Below are 21,154 nucleotides of genomic sequence, written 5' to 3' on the forward strand. Positions count from 1 at the left end.
CTGCGGAGCGGCTGGGCCTGTGAGCCATGGCCGCTGAGCCTGCACGTCCGGAGCCTGTGCTCCGCAGCGGGAGAGGCCACGACAGTGAGAGGCCCGCGTACCGCAAAAAAAAAAAAAAAAAGATATAAGTATTTAAAGTAAATAAGAAGGAAGTAAATGTGTCCAAGACTTCCCCTCTGTCACTTTTTGATGGTTTGACTAGCTATATAAACTCATCTTGAGACAATCCATGAAAGTAATTCTTTTTTTTTTCCCTGAGAACAGTGGAAAGTTGGCAAGAAGTAAAACTTTTCTATGAAATAGGGAGGCGAACAAGTTGTAAATGATGTTAATATCTTCCAGACGGCACCGTTTTACTTGGGAACCAAATTTATGGTAATTAAAGGCATGTGAATTTTTCTATAAATACTGAACTTTGCAAGTTTGACACTGGAAGACTCCATTACCTCGGAGTGTAGTTGTTTTAAAGGAGGCGTCCCTGGTCTTCCGTTTGAAATGCATCTTTGGATTTCATAATCGGAGTTAAACCCTAAAGATATTTCCCCATGTGAAGGATTTTTTATCTTCCATGCCAGTAAATCTTAATTATAAAGTGAGATTCCTCAGAAATGAGAAATTCAAACTCGAAGCACTTTCCGTGAAAATTATATATATTTTGACCATTATTTTACACCACATGTCTTGAGTTCTTTTATATATTTATTTTTGAATTAAGCTATTATCACTCTTCTGTCTCTAGACATATGTGTTGGACAATCTCGGAGTGTCTGTTTTGCTTCAATCAGGAGAGCGTGACTCTCTCCAGAACCCTGCTTTCCTTTCTGCAGGCGAGGACCATGGTTGGCTGAGGGCTTTCAAACCAACAGCTGATGATGGGAGCTGAGAACATTGAAATAGCTTCCAGCCTTGTGCAGTTTCCCACCCCAGCCCTTCATCTTACCCTGGATCCTTCTAGGCTTTGCCCTGCCAGGGGATGTAAGTGGACAATCCCTGCTGCTTGGGTCTGTACTGCAGCTTCCAAGCTCCATGCGTCCATCCAGAGCTGGGTCTGAGCGATAGGCAGAATCCCAAGATCCTCGGCCCCTGGTTACACACATCTTCTCCCAGTCACTCAATCACCTATTATTAATCTAGGTGCTGCTGTACAGGGATTTTGCAGATTTAATTAAGTTGCCAAATCAGTTGGCCTCGAGAAAGGGAGGTTATCCTGGGTGAGCGTGGCCTAATCAGGTGAACCCTCACTAGGGACTCAGCTTTTCCTGAGGAGTTTTGAAGCAGAGGAAGAATCCAATGGGAGGGAAAGTCTCTGTTGCTGGCTTTGAAGCTGGAGAGGGCCAGCTCCCTTGTGTGGCAAGGAAGGTGGGTGGCCCTGGGGATCTGAGAGCAGCCCCCAGTTGGTAGCCAGCAAGGAAATGAGGACTGCAGTCCCACAGCTGCAGGAAACTGCATTCCGGCACAGCAGTGTGAGCTGTGACAAAGACACAGAACTCAGATAAGAACACGGCCCTGCAGACACTTGATTTCCATCTTGTGATACATTGAGCAGGGACCCCAGCCAGGCCAGACCAGACTTCTGACCTACAGACTATGAGCTAATAAGTGTGTGCTGTTTTAAGCCCCTACGTTTGGGGTGACTTGTTATGCAGCAGCTGGAAGCTGTCCACTACCTGCTGAATGTTTATTATCTCAGTTTCTTTCTTTCCAGTTGGTCTTCACCAGCTGTGACCCACTGCCTTTGATTATCCCTTTGTATTACTACAGTGAAAACCGTTTAATATTTCTTTTCACTCCAGTAAAAGTTTTTCCTTAAATATTTCTTTCTTTACTTTTGTAATACCTCATTTCCTGGGACTGTTTGCTCTTATACATATTATGTTATTATCTAACCTATTCATGATCCATTTTTCTATGGCTGCAGTAAAATTATTGATATTCATTATTATGGCCCTGAGGCATTACACAAGCTTAAAAATGAAAATTTTAATGTGTGAGATCAGCTTTGTGAGTTTTACTGTACTCTGATTATTTGAGAAGGGGTTATCTGACCATCATACATATAGAAATCTTTCTTGAGCTTTAATCAGAGGAGCCGCACAGCAGAGGTGTCAGGTGGACTCTATGGCATTGGAACTTCCTGGAGGAGAACGATCTGGAAGCCTGTGCACGAGTAACAAGAGTAACACCATGTGGGCCTTTGAGGAGGCCAGTGGCATTAAACGAAAGACAGTGTTGGCAGCAACTTTTTGTTCCAAGAAAGGTGAGATGTTTGACGTCCCATTTCCCATCAGTGGAGTAGGTTGCTGGAGAGATGGTCTGGCTGAAGTACATCCAGCAGCCACTGAGCAAAGCTGCCTGGTCGTCTAGCACCAGGCTCCCCTGGGCTCTGTGGCGTGGCCCAGGCCAGCCAGCGGTTGTACCTGCACCCTGGCACTTGTGCTCATCTTGAAGTTCAGTAGACGCTAGACCCTCCTCGGTCTCCTCATAGCTGGAGCCTGAGTTTGGGTGATAAGATCAGTGAAGGAACTGGATGGTGGGGCAGTGGAAATGCCACTCAGATGCTAACCTGCTACCCCAATGTCTCACGGGCAGCCACCCCCAACTGGAAAAAAGTGCAGACAGTGTCAAGAGCGTTTTACTTCGTGCAAATACGCATAAACACACGACAGGTAGAGAAGTGATAATGCTGTGGATTAGAAGTTAGGCTCACGGGGTGTATGGAAAGTACTACTAGAACAGAAGTAAGAAAAACGGAAATTTAGAAAGTGTTCTAACAAATGCAGATGAGCCCCAGGTCGAGGCTAATGTCCTACGGCCCTGCTCATAATCCGCAGAGTGTGCATATAGGAAGAAAAAGATAATATCTATATGAACAAATATATATCTAGGAAAAATATATGCCATTATTTTAATGAAGCAACAATTACTTTATAAACCTAGAAACAAACTTGAAAGGGGACTATACCAATGTAATAAACAAAGAAATATCAGTTCACGGTACAAATTTTAAAATTTTGTAGGGATTTAGAATGACTTTCATAGAAATTGGTATTTGACCCTAGGCCCGGGAGCTGGAGGGACAGCAGCTAGGTCACAGCCCAGCCTCTCTGTTCCTCTGAAAGTGCTGCGGGATTCTCCGCCGTTCCGCCAACTCAGGCCCTCTCCCCAGCTCTGAATCTCGGCTTTGCCAGCTCCATCCTGGGGGTGCTGCACCAGGCTGGCTCCAGACTTGGGGGTCGTCAGAAGGTCCTGCCCTTCCCACCTACGCACCCTGGGGATGCAGGCTCTACCTCCGCCCCGTCTTTAGTGGAGCCATCTGTGTCCAGGCCCAGGTGCTGGCACCAGGGAGAGAACGAAATCACAGCTACCTTTCAGCCCCACTCCCATTTCTGTTGTCCAGACTGGGTTTGGGTTCTAGCCACGTGGTCCCTGAACATTAGCCTGAGCTGGAGGGCCAGGACAGCTCCAGGAGGAATCCCATGCAGTGGCCACCATCAATTCCACTGAAACTTTCAACTCATGTGACTCCTGAAAGGCCAGGGCTCCCGCTGTCTCTGTCTCTATCTGTCACATGCACACCTGCACATATACCTTTGCAAACACCAGGATTCTTGTTTGTACAGCTCTAAGCACACTGTTAAGAAGACCACCAATGAAGTGTTCATTGATGTGGCATTTTCTAGCAACATTGACCAGTTGACCAGTTGTTCATGACTAATTCTAAAATAATAAGCCATACCCATCTCCCACCCTCGAAAAATACGTATGAAAGGGAGTAACAAGAGCAGATACTAGAATCAAACTTGTCCCAGACTGGGCAATGTGGAAAAGATACTAATGATTTCATTCATGTGTCTCTTACCCAGTGCTTCTACTGCTCTGGGCTCCTTCTGAGATGGTACCACCTAATAATCTCTCTCCTGGGATTACTGTAAAGACCGTGTTAGACAGTGATCTGAGAGTATATTGTAACAGGGAAGTTACTGTACAAATGGCAGGTATTACTGCCAGCATTTCAGAAAGTATGAGATCAAATCAGATTCACTTTAACTTTCTAGTACTCCCCAAAAATGTATCACACAAGGAGCCTCATTGATCCCATTGTTTTAAAAACAAAAGGCAAAGCCTTTGATTTATTTCCAAATGAAACATCAAAAAAGATAGTGTTTTCTGAGCAAGAAATATAAAATTGTTAGCTGGGCAATAAGGTATTGATTTGCTACTTCATATATAAGTAGTTAATGCTTTCAAAATAAATTTGATTAAGAAAGAGTACTTGTCCATTGTAAACATCTTGAAAAATACAGAAATAATAATACAGAAATAATCTCCCTACCCAGAGAAAAACACTTGTTAATAGCTTGCATATTTCCCTCCTGTTCTTTTACTTCATATGAATGAAAATTGAGGAGATACGGTGTAAAGTTTTTTTCACTTACTTATCATAAGCATTTTTCCTTTGTTATAAAAAATCTTTTGTTGAACATGCTTTTTAATGGCTGAATAATATTCCTCAATATGAATGTACGTAAATTCCTTCTTCTTCCTGTAGGCCTTATTTCCATTTTTCCCATTATAAAGCTTCAGGCAATACTCTTTGCATACATATTTGACATTATTCCAGATTATTTCTTTTGAATAGATTTCTAAAAATGCTTTTACTACATGAGTCTATGAACCTTATAAAAGGCTTTTCATATATTTATCTTGATTAGAACCTTGCAAAGAAACCAGAATGGTTAGGGAGTGGGTCATATAAAACTGCTCAGAAACACCGATGCGAGCTAATTGGCCCCTCCATACTCCATCATCGTATATTTTTATATCCAACTCCTCTTTCTAATACTCTGAGGAAAAAAAAAATCTGTTTTCTTCTGGGGAAGAAGGAAGGTAATTCTTGGACAACAATACAGTAATCGTTTACAGCTTGTTCAGTTGGGATAGCTATTAATGCCTTCTGTAAAATAAACCAAAGATCCAAAGAAACACATTTTTGTAGGTGAAAATTATTTTAGCCAACATCATTTCTCACTCTGGTTTATGATGTCAGGTATCGAATTTCTCCATTATTAACGTACGTATGCGTGTGAGGGGAGAGCCTCTTGGAAGGAGATTAAAAAGACACCATTACCTAAAATCCCCCTTCCTAACAACTCGAGAATGTCCAGAAGCTGTGAGGGGGTTGGTACGGTAGCTCCCCGTACAGACAACACCCTGTAGAGGATTCGGGGTTTTTTTCCCATTAACAGACCCCACCATAGAGTCGGGGGTCATTTGTACTCACAGGAGAAAACCCGACTTAAGTATAAGTGTGCTGTTCGTCTATTCAGCACCGCATACCTAGAAAGCCTCCCAAAGCACTCTTTAGTGACTGAAGACATTTCTCATTTTCCCATCACTTTTCCCTTTCCTTGGCCATTTTCCTAAAACCATAATTCAAACTTTCCAGAAGAAGAAGAAAAAAAAATCTCTGAGTAATCCTTTCAAGAATTCTTAGAAGGAAATCTTTATTCTTTTATCACTCTTATGGGAAACTAAACTCGTGATTAGTATTAGGATTCAAAATGTTTTCACCACCCACATATACCTGGGTAGTGTGAGAGCGGGGGTTATGGAAGCAGGAAGGCGTGGGGCCTGAGAAGCACGAGCTTAAAGCCAGGGATACTCATGGAAGAGCCACCCAGGGCCGCACACCCGAAAACTGAAACCTTGAGAAAGTGTCTTTAATTGTAAGAAGCTTAGGTAGAGAGATCTATGCCTTATTCCCACTAAAGGTGGGCTGTTTTACCATTATTAGTGCAGAAAGGGAAAGGTTTAAGGTAGAAGATTGATGAAGAGAGATGGGGAGTGAGGGGGAATTCCCTGGCGGTCCAGTGGGTAGGACTCCATGCTTCCAATGCAGTGGACCCGGGTTTGATCTCGGGAACTAAGATCTCACAGGCTGCGCGGCACGGCCAAAAATAATTTTTTTTTTTTTAATTATAAAAAAGAGAGGGATGAGAAGATGGCTAAATCCACTTGATGTTGGTGTTCCTGTGATGAAATGTGGGGAGGTGAGGTCTGAGGAAGGCTTTCCTGCACAGGTGGGCGGTGCACTTTGGACCCAGACGCAGCCTCTTGGTCACCTGGAAACATTCTTTTTCCAGAGCCGGGCTCCAAAGGGACAGACGGGTTAACTTTGTGATCCCTCCTCTAGCTTTTATGAATTAGGTTCCCAGGATTCCCCAGATCTCCTCCCGCAGCCTGTGCTTGTCGGTTCGGGATGCGAGTCGGATAGGTACCTCCAGGCTCACCTGCTCAGGTCTTTGGTTCCAGGACTGAGGATCTTAACATCCCAAGGAACGTGGTGCTTGCCGCGCCGGCAGCAGTAACAGAGCAGTGCAGCCGTCTGGGGGATCGAAATTTGCAAACTCAGGATCCTGGGCCTCAGGCCAGTGCAGGCGGGGCGCGTCGCTGTGGCGACACATTTAGTCTCCGGGGAGGGATGCTGGCACACCAGCTGCATTCCTGGCACCATGTTTGCCAGCGAGAAACTTATGGGGTGGAACTGGTCTCAACTCCAGAGGGAGAAGCAAGCTGCTTTCTTAACTTCCTTGGCAGTATCACCCTTTGCAATTTTTACGCATACACCCTCTTGAATATTTACATGAACTGCTATCTGTGATACATTTGGGGGCCCTGGTGGATGGTAGAAAGTGCTAAAGTGATAGCAGCATCCCAGTTTATAAATGTAACTATTGTATCCCCGAATAATCCCATTGCCTAAAATTGGCACTTAAGATGCGACGATTTATCTCTTGCTGGGTAGAGCATCCAGTCCCTCTGCCCCTTTTCAAAATAGCTTTTACTGTTGCCAAGGGGAGAGTCTAGTATTTACTACTAGAAGATAATGTGAATTAAAAGACTGGCTTCATCCACTGTTGTAATTCCCCAGCAGTGTAATAGCTGAGTTCTGTCATACCTGGGAGAAAGGTCTCCTCACAGAAATGCCCTTACTTCTTCAGAATGCCTGACACACCTCTCTTATTTGTGTCTGGAAGGCAAAATGCACTAGGATGCGGCCACTTAGTATTCAGACCATGTCGAGATGCAAGTAAAAAGCCTATAGAGCAGAGCCGGACGCACAGTCACCAGGCCAAACGCAGTCAACGGCTCAAATCACAGTTAAATTATAAGCAAGCGTGGGGCAAACCATGCAGACCTGTCTGGTCAATGAAGCAGCAGAGATAAAAGGAATTACTGCATAAATGCCAACTTGTGAGGCTTTCATGAGTACAGAGATGGGGTTCTTTCCAGCTGCCCTCAGTTGACTGTAAAAAGTCCCTGAGGATTTTGAAGGTAACGCTGTCTTCATCCTCCTTCTTTGTCTTGTCTTAACATGCAAAGCATCTCCCAGTGTCTAGAGAAACAAACAATTCCTCTGTGTAGCTCCATAGTTTTGCAAAGGGACAGCGATGCTAGCCGGCCAGTGATTTGACTCCTGGAATCAGCAGATGCAGCAGAGGAAATTCAGTTACTACAATAATTCACATACACTAGTGCTTCTTCATTCAGTGTCAGCTTTATTTTCTTCTTGATATACACAAAGCTGGCACAATTTTGACTGATGAGGTAATGTCATTTTTAATTTAGAGAGCCTTAAGCTATCCACTTTAACTCTTGATAGCATCTTTGCAGTTGTCTCATGAGACTTTACATAAACATAAGTCATGTGTCCTGGACAGTTTGCAAAGGATTGCTAAGGATGACATTGGTCATCATGAAGATTTCCCACACTTTGATCTCTTTTAAATCGCCAGATACAGTTTATGTTACTGCCATATTTTAGCCGTTCCTGAAATTAATATATCCCAGGACTTTTGAACCAAGTTAAACACAGAAATAATGTTTTGCAATGAATGGATTGTAATGTCTTCACGTCAGTTCTAGAAGTATGGAAGACAAATCAGATTATCTGGCTCCTAGGTGACTTGGCAAATAAAACGAAAAGAAAGAGCAAGACACTAAGAAATAGATAATGCCGAACAAAAAAGTCTTCCTGTTTTCCTGGGGGAATGCTAGTTTATTGGAGATGGATTTCCACCTTTTAGTGAAAAAAATGGTCCAGACACATGCATTATCTCAGTGCAATCTTTAGGGTAATATTTTATTGCTACTTCCTTCATCATTTGTCTGCTTAGTGTATCATTAAGCCTGAATTTTTAAAAATCATATCACTTTGATGATTTCAAGTGTGTCATATTTCCATTTCAAATGACAATATTCCTTTAAAGGTAATAAGGCTGGTAGTAAATAGAGTTACTTTCCATTTTTAAATAAACTTTTTTCTTTGAAGAGATTATGTTCTGCAATTCAAGTTGTAGTTTGGGGAAAAGATGATCTGTGTTTTGACCACAGTGGATACTGAGAGAGTTTTTTTTTTCTTCTAAGAAGCCTGGAGCTTAGTGGAATTGAGTTAAATAGTAAAGAATCTGTTTATTATTCTGTGGCCATATGTTTAGAGGGTCGCTCACAGAAATCAAAGTATTATTTATGGAGAGCTCCAGCCAAGGAGACATTTTGAATTCCTAAAAGAACTTCACAGTTTGAAAAGAATGCATAGCATTATGTATTGACAACCCCCCAACCCCAGACAAAGGAACACAATTTAATAAAAGAGAATTGTGCTCATGAGATTTTCCTTTTTCTTGTTAATTGGTTACTTTAACTGACATTGTCTGCAAGTATAATGGACACCATTATTCTTAATAGTTCTGTGTTGCCAGATGATGTATATGGACATGATGTAGTCCATTTTAATGATTTCATTTTGCTAGACTTCTTTCCCTCTCCATGAAATCCAGCAGTGAATGCAGATAGCAGTTTTGCTCCTGACAGATGGTGGTGGAGAATGCTGGTTTCTAAGTTACTGAAATTAAAAGGACTTTTCTCGTTAACCTGATGTTTTCTTCCATCTTTGTGTCTTAGGTATGACTACGTGGAAGTCATCGATGGAGAGAATGAAAATGGGCGTTTATGGGGAAAGTTCTGTGGAAAGATTGCCCCTTCTCCTGTCGTGTCTTCAGGGCCATTTCTCTTTATCAAGTTTGTCTCTGATTATGAGACACACGGGGCAGGATTTTCCATACGTTATGAAATTTTCAAGAGAGGTGAGTAACTTACAGGAGAACAAGTGTGACTAAGTGGTCATTAACGTTGCTTGAGCTCGCAAGAGACAAAGTGAAAAGAGAGACAAGGAGTAACGTTTTTAAACTTTTGGTAAAAAGTCATATGTTCCCATTACAAAAATGTTGGAAAATACTTTAAACAAAGGAAAATTACCCAGTGTATGGAGGAAGCATGTTTAAAAAAACTTTTAAAATGTATTTTAAGCATCACAATTTCATCATTCTAATATGCTGACCAGTGTTTATAAGGTATACACTCTGTAAAACTCCTTGAAGAACATTTATTCTTATCTTTCCTATTCAAAAATAAGTTTGATCTACTCTTGAAGTTTCATTTCTTTAGTTAAAAATGCATGAGTCCCTCTTACCTTAAAGTCACGTACATCTTCTTCCCTTTTTTTTTTTAACACCTCATTTAAGTTTATTCTTTTTTTTAACATCTTTATTGGGGTATAATTGCTTTACAATGGTGTGTTAGTTTCTGCCGTATACCAAAGTGAATCAGTTATACGTATACATATATCCCCATATCCCCTCCCTCTTGCCTCTTCGCTTTATTTTATTGCAAAATTCAAAACTGGTATTTCCCAGGAAAAGCAAAGCGCTAGTCCACTAGCCTTAGAGTTTCGAAAGCTATTGGAAGAAGAAGAGGCTTTCTGTTGATGGGAGGCATGGTTGGGGAAAGAACTTCCTGGAGGAAGCAAAATCGTCCTGCATTTAAATGGCATTCCCCTTCCAAATTAATTATCACTTGCCCTCTGCAGAATAATCACTTACTGATCTTCAGTCACAATGGTATATATTGGGATGGGATAGAATCTGAGAATGCACAGTCTCCCAGCTTTGAGGAATTCAACACACATATCAATTGATACGAATTGTAGCTTTACCTGGATGTCACTGTTTTTCACAACAGCCTGTAGGTTCCTGCTGTGTGCTCAATCCAGCCTCCCCTTTTAAGTGGACATTAATGTGCGGGAGACCTTCCAGGGACAGAGGCTCAAGATTTAAATGTATTGTCCTGGAATATAGGAGAAAGAGCTTTATTTAATAGAAAAGAAATCCAGCCACACCAAATACAAAAGCCTAAGATCCTCTGGGTCGGTGGCCACCGAGAATAACCAAAAAGAGAGTTTTAAGTGTTTCTGGGAGCATTGGCACAACTTCTTTAAATGTCAAAGAAATCTGGTACTGTCCCATATAAATATGGATAGATGGAGAGAACTTTCTTCAGAAATTCATCTGGGCACGTGCTCAGAAAACCTTTAGTAGAAATAACAGCAGACATAGGACCTCAGTGTGTTCACATGATTACATATGGACATATTTCCTTGTGTTGAGAGCTGTTTGACCTATCTAAATCCACGTATGTGTATGTACACACATGCACAAACACACGCATTTGCTTGCTGACCTGCATGTGACAGCATCAAAGAAAGTGTCAGAAAAGGAGGCAAGAATAACTTTTCATTGTCAGTGTTTCTCAAAGATCTGAAGATGGTGGATGGAGAAAGAGCGAGATCCTTCCTAAGTCATTAACAGTTCTTCAGCTTCCTTCCAGATGAACTCATCCCCACACTTCTGTTAGTCTCAGATGCACCGTGATTTCCGCCCTTTTTTCCCCTCAATGCCGTCCTTGAGACTCGCAGCCTTATTTTCTTCTTTCTCTTCTTGCCTCCCTACATCCAATATGGCTGCCAGTTCTTTTGGATTTTCGTCCCAAAGTCTCAAAGAGTCATGGCTTCAGAAATCTTGAATCACCTTGCTGTACACCTGAACCTGTTATAATCTTGTAAATCAACTATACCTCAATTAAAAAGAGAGAGAGTCACAGCTTCCTTTCCACGTCCTCTGCCATTGGCCAGACAAGCCTGCCTTGTGGTTAATCCCCATGTTATCATATCCTAGCACAGCTTCTCAAATAGTCATCAAACTACTGTCCCCAAAACACCTATGGCGGGTGTCTGTCACCTGTCGGGTCAAGTCCTCCAAGGTCAAGCTCAAGCCTTGACATCAGCTGCTCCCAACCTTCCCGGCTTCACTCTTACAAACCCACAACCTGGCTTCCTGCCCCAGGTGGGTGTGCTGAGTGAGGTGCAGCAGACCTGCATGTGAATTTTGATTTGGCTACTGACCGTCTGTGTGAAGGTTCAGAGCTTTGGATTCCTCATCTGAACAATGGATGACAGTATCTAGCACAGGCTCTTTGTGAAGATCAGCTGAAATGAAAACATGTAGCCAGTGCCTGTCCCAGAAGATGCATCCCATGCACACTAGCTGTTACAGTGATTATAGATGAAGGGGGTGCTTTATCCAGATTTCACAGCCCTCCCTCTCTTCTGGTTTAAGCCTTTTAACCTCCATGGAAACCAGGCTCTAAGCTTATTCCTCTTCATTAATGTACTTTTTATTTTCCTACGCTTGTACCCAGCTTGTCCCTTAATAGACACACACACAAATATACACATATACAAACTGTATGTATATATACACACACACACACACAACTGTGTTTCACTAACTAAATGTTTTTCCTAAGTAATCCCAAATTTCTTCATGTGTGTATGTATCATTTCCCAACTAAATTGGTACCACCTAAAAAATGCAAAGAAAACATCTTTCTTTCTCACTCATTGCACATATTGTAGTCCTTATAGATACTCCATAAAATCATGAACTAGGAGAATACATTCACGAACACATAGACAGGTTCACGGGCGTTCTTTCCTCTAAAGCCATTTAATGATGTTATAGAACCTCCATTCTTTTGAAAACATAGCACTTCTTCCAGGCTGCAGCAATTTCAGGTTTCCTCAAAACACATAAATTAGACTAATCATAGTTGAACCAATACATTAAATTTTCACTTGTTGACCTTGAGGTTTTCTGACAGTAGATCACAGGGCCATTTCTGCATCCCTGGGGCTGCATTTCTAGAGGACCACCTTTGCCTGACAGTGGTGGCCAGTCCTTACCTCTTCCCCATGCCTCCTGGAGCCCCCTGGACACCCTAGTCCTCTCCTCAGGTACCACATTCCCCTTCTGCAGGTCTCTTCCCAGATGCTAAAACCTTGGACTACCAGCCCTAAAATGATTTCCATTCACTGGAAGAAATTTCTCTAGGAAACCCCAGCCTGCACACCTCCCACTCTGCCCCTGTCCTTCCCTGGGTCTGGGTCATCCAGGCCCAGATGCTGGAAGAAGCCATATCCATTTCCCGTGGGTCTCGGTGGCGGGGGCGGGGGCAGCATTTATTGAGAGCGGGATTGGTCACTTCATACATTATTTGACTAAAAGTCTGTACATTTAATAATAATTCCAAAGAGAATATTTTAGCTCTTATCATTATCCATCCTTATGGTCCTTAACAACGAAATGTGGGGTGCCTATGGCTACACAGGATGCTGTCAGTCTTACAAGTAGCAGGGAAAGCATGGTGTCACTGGCTGCCAATGCTGTGTGTGCCCCCCTCACCCCAGTAGTTCACTCACTCCTGGGCACACCAGCTGCTCGCCCGTAGTCTTGTTTACGGCTTGTGTATTCACCATGGGATCCCTCAGCCCACTCCCGCCATCATCGTTTTTGGGGAAGTGCTCACTCAACTGTGGCAAACTTACACAACAGGGATTAAGGAACTGAGTAAGACAAATTTTGATGTATAATGGAGGAAGTAGGAAATTACAGAAGCTTTGAGTTTGAAAGGAATTTTTTTCAAATCCTAAAACCCACCTCCCATTTGTGATGCACAGAATCTGAGGACCAGGAAGGTTAAGAGGCCACGGAGGCTACACAGCAGGTCAGTGATAAAGGCAGGACTAGAGCTCAGAGTTCCTGGTGATCCATCCAGCCGTCTTCCGCTTCCCCATGGAATGTCCCCGGCCTTTGTCAAAATACGTTAGAAAACCTGGGCTAGCTTCTAAAGGGATCTGGGGCTTCCCTGGTGGCGCAGTGGTTGAGAGTCCACCTGCCGATGCAGGGGACACGGGTTCGTGCCCCGGTCCAGGAAGATCCCACATGCCGCGGAGCGGCTGGGCCCGTGAGCCGTGGCCGCTGAGCCTGCGCGTCCGGAGCCTGTGGTCCGCAACGGGAGAGGCCGCAACAGTGAGAGGCCCGCGTACCAAAAAAAGATAAATAAATAAAATAAAATAAAGGGATCTGACATGACAAGGATATACAGTGAAAGCATGGGAATTTATTTGATTTTGAAATTATGCCCTTAATTCCTGTCATTTTTTTCCCTCTCATTAAATCTTAACCTAACCTGGGTAATTTTATTTTTTTAAGAAGGAGAAAATATTGGAACCTGCATTAAACTCTCCTGTTTGCTTTGCCAGCCAAATCCCCAAGGAGGAGGTTGGAGGTCTCCAGAGTCACTGTTCCTACATCTTGGAAATCAAATTCTGAAGGGTTCCCAATTACCTACATATAAATGACTTTGTCAATTAATGACAAATTGGCCTAGTCATCTCAGAAGCCACCAAATAGCTTAGAAGCATATTATAAATTAGACGCACATTTCACAATCTCGTTACCTGAAATTGACATGGCAAAATGCCACATGGTAATAACTTTTTAACCAGAATCAAATAGATAAGCATTCGAGGCCATCATGCTAAAGGGTGAGCCCCATCGTAGAAGGCTTGGGAAGGTATTCAAGTCAGAACTCTACCGACCAGGGTTATTGTGCCGTCTACTAAGTCGTCTTCGTCTCCAGGGCCATGGCTGTCTAATACGTGCGTGGGGAGAAAGCGATTGATTTGTTTTTTCAACAGGCTGCCAGATGCGCTGCGGAGGAGATTCAGCTTACTAGCCCTCGCCACTAAAAATAGAGATCTGCTAGTTAAATTTAATGTGTATTAACGCCTAATATGTTGCCTTTAGTACTTGGCACTTTGGAAGAATATTTAGTTAAGAACAAGCCCAACAAGCCTCCTTATTTAGAGTTGAATCCTTACACTTCCTCGCAGGGTCCCCATCAGTGAGGCAACAGTCTGGGAAGAGAATTGTTGAACTAAACATCCCCGCATTGGATCCTGAGATTCAAAAGGGTCAGGTCATCTCTGTTTCCCAGGGAGCCCTAAGAGCTCTTTGACGATCAGGGCAGCAGTGGTGGTGATAAGGGGCAGAAGCTGACAGGCTGATGTCCCTGTCCATGTAGATGGGCGGTTTTCAATTGTGTGGTGAATAGCACCCTGTTCAGTGCTGATTCCATGAACTGAAATTGTGGTAATTCATGTAGTCATAAGGATGACTTGCAATATATGTAATTTAAATTACAGATCACTGTAATTTGTTGTCGTGATAACACTGAACCGTCATTTAAATTACACGTTATAAACATATACATTAACATTTTAGAATGACCTCCTGTACTGTATCTGATACTTTGGAGAAGGTTAGGATGTCAACATTGGTATCAGGTGACTTGTAGCCACAGGACCTGCCTCCCAGTTTACCGTGCCCCCACCAACACCCACAGTTTACTGGCACACCTGTGTCAACACCGTTCCAAATGAGTCACTCACCCTGCGTACATGTACGAATTACCTTTCACATTTGGTTTGTCAAAGAGGCAGAGGTCACATCTGGTAGAGTTACTGAGTCACTGGTGTAGGAATCTGAAACCCAAACTCCCTCCACTGAATTCTCTCCCTCGCCTTTGTAAATGTTCTATTTCACCAGTAAAGGGCTGTCAGCCTCAAGATTTAAAGATTTAAGCTTGAAGGGGCTGTAATTATTTCTCTAGGGCTCTGTCGAGATTTCTGTAGCTTACTCATTCAGTGTTCCCACATGATTTTGTATTTGTCATTTTTTTTTCTCTGCAAGAGCAGAAGTTTTGAAATTGCTCCACACAAATGGAAAACTAAGGTGAACACAATAAATCTGAACTTGACTTTCCATACCTATCACCACTGCAAAAAGGCTGAGTAAGGAGTGATTAGGGCCGTGGTTATAATGGTGGGCTTTTATTAGAAAGATAAACCGTCTTTGCCCAGGTTATTTCTTGGGAAGGTCGTTTAAGTGGAATTTTCACTTTGCTCCTTTTTTCTTTTACTTATAGGTCCTGAATGTTCCCAGAACTACACAACACCTAGTGGGGTGATAAAATCCCCAGGATTCCCTGAAAAATATCCCAACAGCCTAGAATGCACCTATATTATCTTTGCACCAAAGATGTCGGAGATTATCCTGGAATTTGAAAGCTTTGACCTGGAGGCTGACTCAAATCCTCCTGGGGGGATGTTTTGCCGCTATGACCGGCTAGAAATCTGGGATGGATTCCCTGACGGTAAGAATGGCAGGAAGCACCCCCAAAAGGGAAGGATCTGGGGGAAGGGTCCTGGGATCCTTTTACAAGCATCATGACACATGCGTCACTTTAAAAAGTAGCTCAAAAGGAGGAGGCGAAACAAAGCAAAACAGTAACTTTCTTTATGCAGAGCCATGACGAAATATTTGAGCCCAAGAAGACTTGGTAACTTTCTAATCTAATGCCTTCATTTTATAGATGAGGAAACGGAGGCCATAAAAGTCTATGCAAGGTCTCATAACTATTTTGCTGACAAAATTGGGACCAATCCATGGTTTTCCTGACTTAAGTATTTTGCTCATTTCAATGGCTTGCCTGTAGGTCATTAATTCATAAACTCGTCAGAGGGTGAGCTCTTAAGACATCAGTTAAATCAAACCATTCATTTTGTAAATGCAGAGACTAAGGGCCAGAGAGGTTAAGTACCTGCTAAAATTTTAACAGTGAAATATGTGTCTATTATGCTACCAAAACATTTAGAAATTTAGGAAAGGAAGGAGGAGAACATTTGGACATTCCTCATTTAGATGGATTCCTTGTCTGCTCTCTAGGGAATTTTTATCTTTGGGGATTCAAATTGCCTCAGTACATCCTTGGTACACCTTGTTCCTATCGTCTGAATTCATCATCCATTCAAAAAATATATTTATTGAGCACCTGCCATGGACCAGGCACTGTTCTAGCCTCTTGGCAAACAAAGCAAAGATGGCTGCCCTGTTTAGATTCTACCAGGGGGAATGAGGTAATAAACAGGGCACATTACAGACAAATGAAGTATGTGTATGGAATGTTAGAAGATGAGAAGTGCTATAAACAAAGAAAAAGAAAAGAAGAAGAAGTAGAGTAAAGGCATGAGAAGAACTAAGGTTAGGGGAGAGGGATGGGGGGAATTTTTAAATAGGGCAGTCAGGTCAGACCTTATTAAGAAAGTGAGAGAGATTTGAAGGAGGCGGGGGAGGTAGCCATGTGGCCAGCTAAATGAAAGTTCTCCATTTCAACCCCTGTGAACTAGAAGGTGAATGGCAAAAATACACACCCAAGTTCTGAACAGAGGGAGATAATATCAAATAATTTGTTGCAGCTGCATTGCTTGTCTTGTGTTTAGTCTGGTTTAATAGTAAGATTTCTCTGGAGAACACACTCTGCACAGATCAGAAAGGGTGGCTTGGAAGTTCTTACAAATCATGCAATTAGAACTTTGGAGCCATCTATGAAATAGTCAGATATTATTATCAAGATGGAGGAAAGAATATTTAAGTAAACTGTAAACAAAGAGCTAGTATAATGTGAAAGAAATTGCCTTTGTCTTTGAAATGAGATGAAAATGATCAGTGTAATTCAGTTTAGGTATGTTCCTCAATAGTAGAAAACACTGGAGAAAATCTGGGTTTAGAGAAAGCTTATGTTGTCATTGGAGCACATGGCTGAGTTATCATTACTTTAGCCTCTTCTTTGCTTTTTTACCATATAAATAGGGTTATGATGATCTTATCGGAACTCCTTCATTAAGTAGTGAGATTTGCCCAAACAGAGCACTGATTGATTTCCAAGTATTCAATCCGATAATTAGGAAAACAGTATTATAATAGTATTGTAATAATAGTTGGAACATTTAATAATGGGTTTATTTGTTCACAATCCAAATTTGCAGCCTTCTTTTCTAGAACTTATATTTAAATTGACATCTGAAAAGAAGGTCCAATCAACCAACTTATGTAGAAAGAAGCACATTGTTATTAGTGTCAAGGGTTTTCCAAAGTAGTAATTTTCTGGCTCTAGAAAATCACGGAGTTGAAGCGAAGAACAATTAACAATACAGGTTGTCAGCCTTGCAGTTCACCCATGTTTTAAACTATGCTGTGTTTGACTTATTCCCAGAGAAAACTGGCTTTGGAATATGAAAAATGTGATCGTGTATTTGTTAGTATCTATCTGGTCTCGTCCAGTGTACAACAGCATCACAGCCCACTCTTTTTTAGGCAGAATGAAAGACTGTGTCCTCTTGGGTTTTTTATCAGTGGCACTAGGAACATTTTTGTCATGTAGTTCAACACATAGAGTTCCTTGCCAGCAAAATCGCTTTTAGTCTTTGATAGCCTTTCCAAAAACAACAACCAGAAGGTGCTGAAGGCTTGTAACCATCAAGTGATTTTATGTTGCATTTTATCATAAGCAGTGAATTAGACGACTGAGTAATTGAAAGTGACCCATTGATTCAGATTGACTTTGAAGAGAAGCAGTTTACTCCAAAACTTGAGATCCCAGGCATGCACGTGGCAAACCCCACTCCTCCAGCTAGCACTCTCTTTGAAGCAACATAGATTCCCAAGTAGCGGCTCTGGAGTCATTGGTGGAAGTTTACATATGGTTTGAGAGCCATGAGCTAAGCATGCCTGCAAATGCTTGTGCTGAATCATGGAACCAAACATGAATGCCTGGCTCACAAAACCTGGGTGCAGATGAAGCCAGCTGTCCATCCAGGCTGGGCAAAGAGTTGGAACTGAGGCTGTGACCTACGCTCCCCAAATTATCAATGATTTTAGGAATAAGCATCATGAAAGCTGGATTGAGTTCTGTTTGGTTTTTATTTACTTTCATATTAAAATTAACCTTCTAAAATATAAAATATCAATTATATAAATATAAAATATCAATGAGATCAACCTTCCAAAATATAAATGACACAAATGTTGCAAATTCTTTTCTCTGGGGAAAAGTTGCAAAATCCAGATATTCTCCGCCAAAAGGTTTATGCTAAGTAGATGTAGCCTATCTTGTACCTTCTCAAAATGATCCCCTTTCTTGTTTATTTATTCAAAATACCTCGTTTTAAAAGTACCTCCTTGTAGTAGACTGTTGCCTTTTTTTCTCATAAAAAAGGGGCAGAAAGCCAAATTGTCTGATTCTGAGGTAGGGTTATAATTAATGGAGGGATTAGTGGGAAAATACAAAGAATGGGCTTTTGCCATTTCCTGTTGCAGGTGTATCTTTCAAACAGCACAAATCCTGTGTTGCCTTCACACCTGAGAAGCTATGATCATCGCAGGCCTGCTCTCCCCCAAGAGAGAGCTTAGTACCTGTTGCTTAAATTCTCCAGTCGTTCTTTTTTTGAATCATACTTCTGTTTTTGTGACAGTTTGAATTCATCTCCTAGGCCTTTGGCTCCACAATAACCAGAAGTAGGGAACCCAAGAGCTGTGGTCATGTAAATCCACAAATGAGCGCATACACAAGACAGATGAGGGTCTTGCAGCCGCTCTGGCTCAGATCAATATTGCATTAGCTTGCTAGGCTAAGGTTTCGCTGTTGTTCAGGAAAATTCAATACTTCTTTGTATTATGGTCGAAAAAGCCTTTCACTCTCCTATCTTGAGGGCTCCTAAAGAGAGTTGCATGCTGCTTGCTGTCCCGGGGCAATATTCAAAAGGACAGAAGGCAGATTTACCCGGCATGTCTTCAACATTATAAACCAGTGAGTCATGGAGACTCTCTAAATTCTGAGTCTGCACTAGACAAGTTCTCTTCTGTTTGCTCTTTCAAAGAGACTCCACCTCCCGCCCTCCCCAGAGGAACTGGTGACAGCAGAGGGGAGGGGAGGGAAGGCAGCCGGAGGAGCGCGGGGTGGTGAGGGTGTGACTGCAGCTTTCCTTGTGTGCTTGTATTCTTGGTAAGGTCAGTGGCTGTGGCGATCTGAGAAAGACCGCCAGGAGTAAGGCTGTAAAAGTTTGCCCACACACTCAAGAAAAAGAAAGTTATGAAACCACAATAATGGAATTTAAATGAGGGAAAAGACTGAGGGAGGATGAATAGACTCTAAGCCTCCCATTAAGATTACAGACCAGAAATGGGATTCTTTTTGAGGAAAGGAAAGACCTGAGTTTATGACTCCAGCAAGATATTGTCATGCATATGTTGCTGGCAACTTTGCGCTCTTAGGGGAAGGGGAAAGTGTTGAATTGGTGATAGGGCCACATTCAGAATGAAGAAAACTTGGCGAAGAGCTAGTACTTGTTGTGGGAGAATCTGTGGCCAGGATTAAAGCCAGAGAGAAACAAAAAGCAGTGAGAGTTTCATCTGAGATGCTGTCTTCTGCCAACTGGGAAACCTGATAATCATGACCTTTCCCCTCATTCTGCAGAGCCACTGTCCACGACCACGTGGTACCTATGTATCCGTCCTCTAAATGGGCAGACACCTTGTCTTCTTCGTAATAAAGCAGTTGACACACACAAACATTTGGGTGCTAGAGAGTGAGGGGTGACAGTAGAGAGAGAAATCGGTCACATCCATTTCTTTGAGCACGTGGAGAAGTTATCAGCTATTCAAACTCATCATTTTACGCTAACTCAAATAGTAAACCACTTTAGCTTAGTTTCTTTCTTTTCTTTCCTTTTATTTTTTAAAGAGGGTTGGCCAAGAACTGAAAACCTGTTAGCCCAGGATCCAAGCACTCTAAAAAGCAGGGTGCTCAGATAGCCACCTGCCAGGAACTCAGCTAGCATGTGGGGCTCCAGGGAGGCCAGTTCGCGTGGGGTTCACTTTCTCGATCACACCTGAAGCTTCACCCAGCTCTCACCAGCTGCCTTCGCCTTCTGCATCCAAGCAGCACACACCGGCCTGGGAACCCCACCTCCCTGCCGAAGGCCCATCCCTCCAGAGAAAGGTCCACCTACTGTGCCTCCTTGAACACAGCAATAACTCTTAGTTGAAAGGCACAGAACCATGGATTTCTTGGAGGGGAAAATGGTCCACACCAGATTGTCCTTCAAAGCCCAAACCATCTGGTATGTTTTTACCATATGTGCAATAAAAAAAAATCTAGAGAAAAGGGGATTTTTTTTTTTTTTTTGTCTTGCTGCTGATCTGGACAGGGAAATGGAAAGATTTTCCAAGCCCAGGGGGCTTCCACACTGTCTATAAGGCAACTTACAGTTGCTAATTGCCACGGTTGGTCTAAAAGCACTTCAACAAAGGGACGGCCAGTATAAGCCAAATAACGACTTGACTTGATCGCCAATCAGTCAGTGTTCCCAACCTTCTTCTGCCTCAGTTACTACCTGTTTCCTGGTGTGCAGTCAAGTGGCTGCTTTGCGTCACCTCTTCGTCCCTGGACACAAGTGCAATGCAGTCACCTCTCTAAGGTTTTGGGAGATAAAAAACTGAGAAGTCAGAAAGACTCATTTTCTTTTGTTTTGATTACAATTTGCTATTATGTGTAAGTTACCGGTATCTATAATTTCTAAATTTTTTAATTGTTACAATTATGAATTAGTCTTCAGATACAGCCCTGATTAGGACATAATCTATTGTCCTTTGTCTAATTCTGTGGTGTTCGTCATAACGAGGCTCCAGGACTGAAAGATGGAAAGAGGAAGGGGGTGGGGGTCACCCAGGGCTGGGTCGGACCTTGGTACTGCTCTGGTGCCAGGACTGGTTTCCAGAACATTCCCCAGGATCCCCTCCTAGGGCGGGGGCATTGAGGACAGATGACTCCAAGAGCCCCCTGTGGGTGATCACAAGCTGGCTAGAGTTCCTAGGCGCCGGACCGTGTGCACCGTGCGGTCCTGGAGATGAATGCCAGGGTGCACTTGACAGCCCAAATCTCCTTTGCAATCGAAGCAAGATTTTCGATTTTGTTCCTGAAAACAGTCCTGCTCACTGGGGAATGTGGTTATGCCTGT

General features: G+C 42.6%; 1 protein-coding gene across 8 annotated transcripts in view; it reads left to right on the top strand.

The window, feature by feature from the left end:
- NRP1 (neuropilin 1) overlaps window positions 1–21,154 on the top strand; it is a 142,071-nt gene that overhangs the window by 46,332 nt on the left and 74,585 nt on the right. For all 8 annotated transcript variants that reach the window (XM_067702423.1, XM_067702413.1, XM_067702439.1 and 5 more), the window contains 2 exons: window positions 8,965–9,146; window positions 15,226–15,453. In XM_067702423.1, the coding sequence (XP_067558524.1) occupies window positions 8,965–9,146; window positions 15,226–15,453 (410 nt within the window). The remainder of the gene's footprint in view (window positions 1–8,964; window positions 9,147–15,225; window positions 15,454–21,154) is intronic.

Source organism: Pseudorca crassidens, chromosome 1, assembly GCF_039906515.1.
Source record: "Pseudorca crassidens isolate mPseCra1 chromosome 1, mPseCra1.hap1, whole genome shotgun sequence".
Lineage (NCBI taxonomy): Eukaryota > Metazoa > Chordata > Mammalia > Artiodactyla > Delphinidae > Pseudorca > Pseudorca crassidens.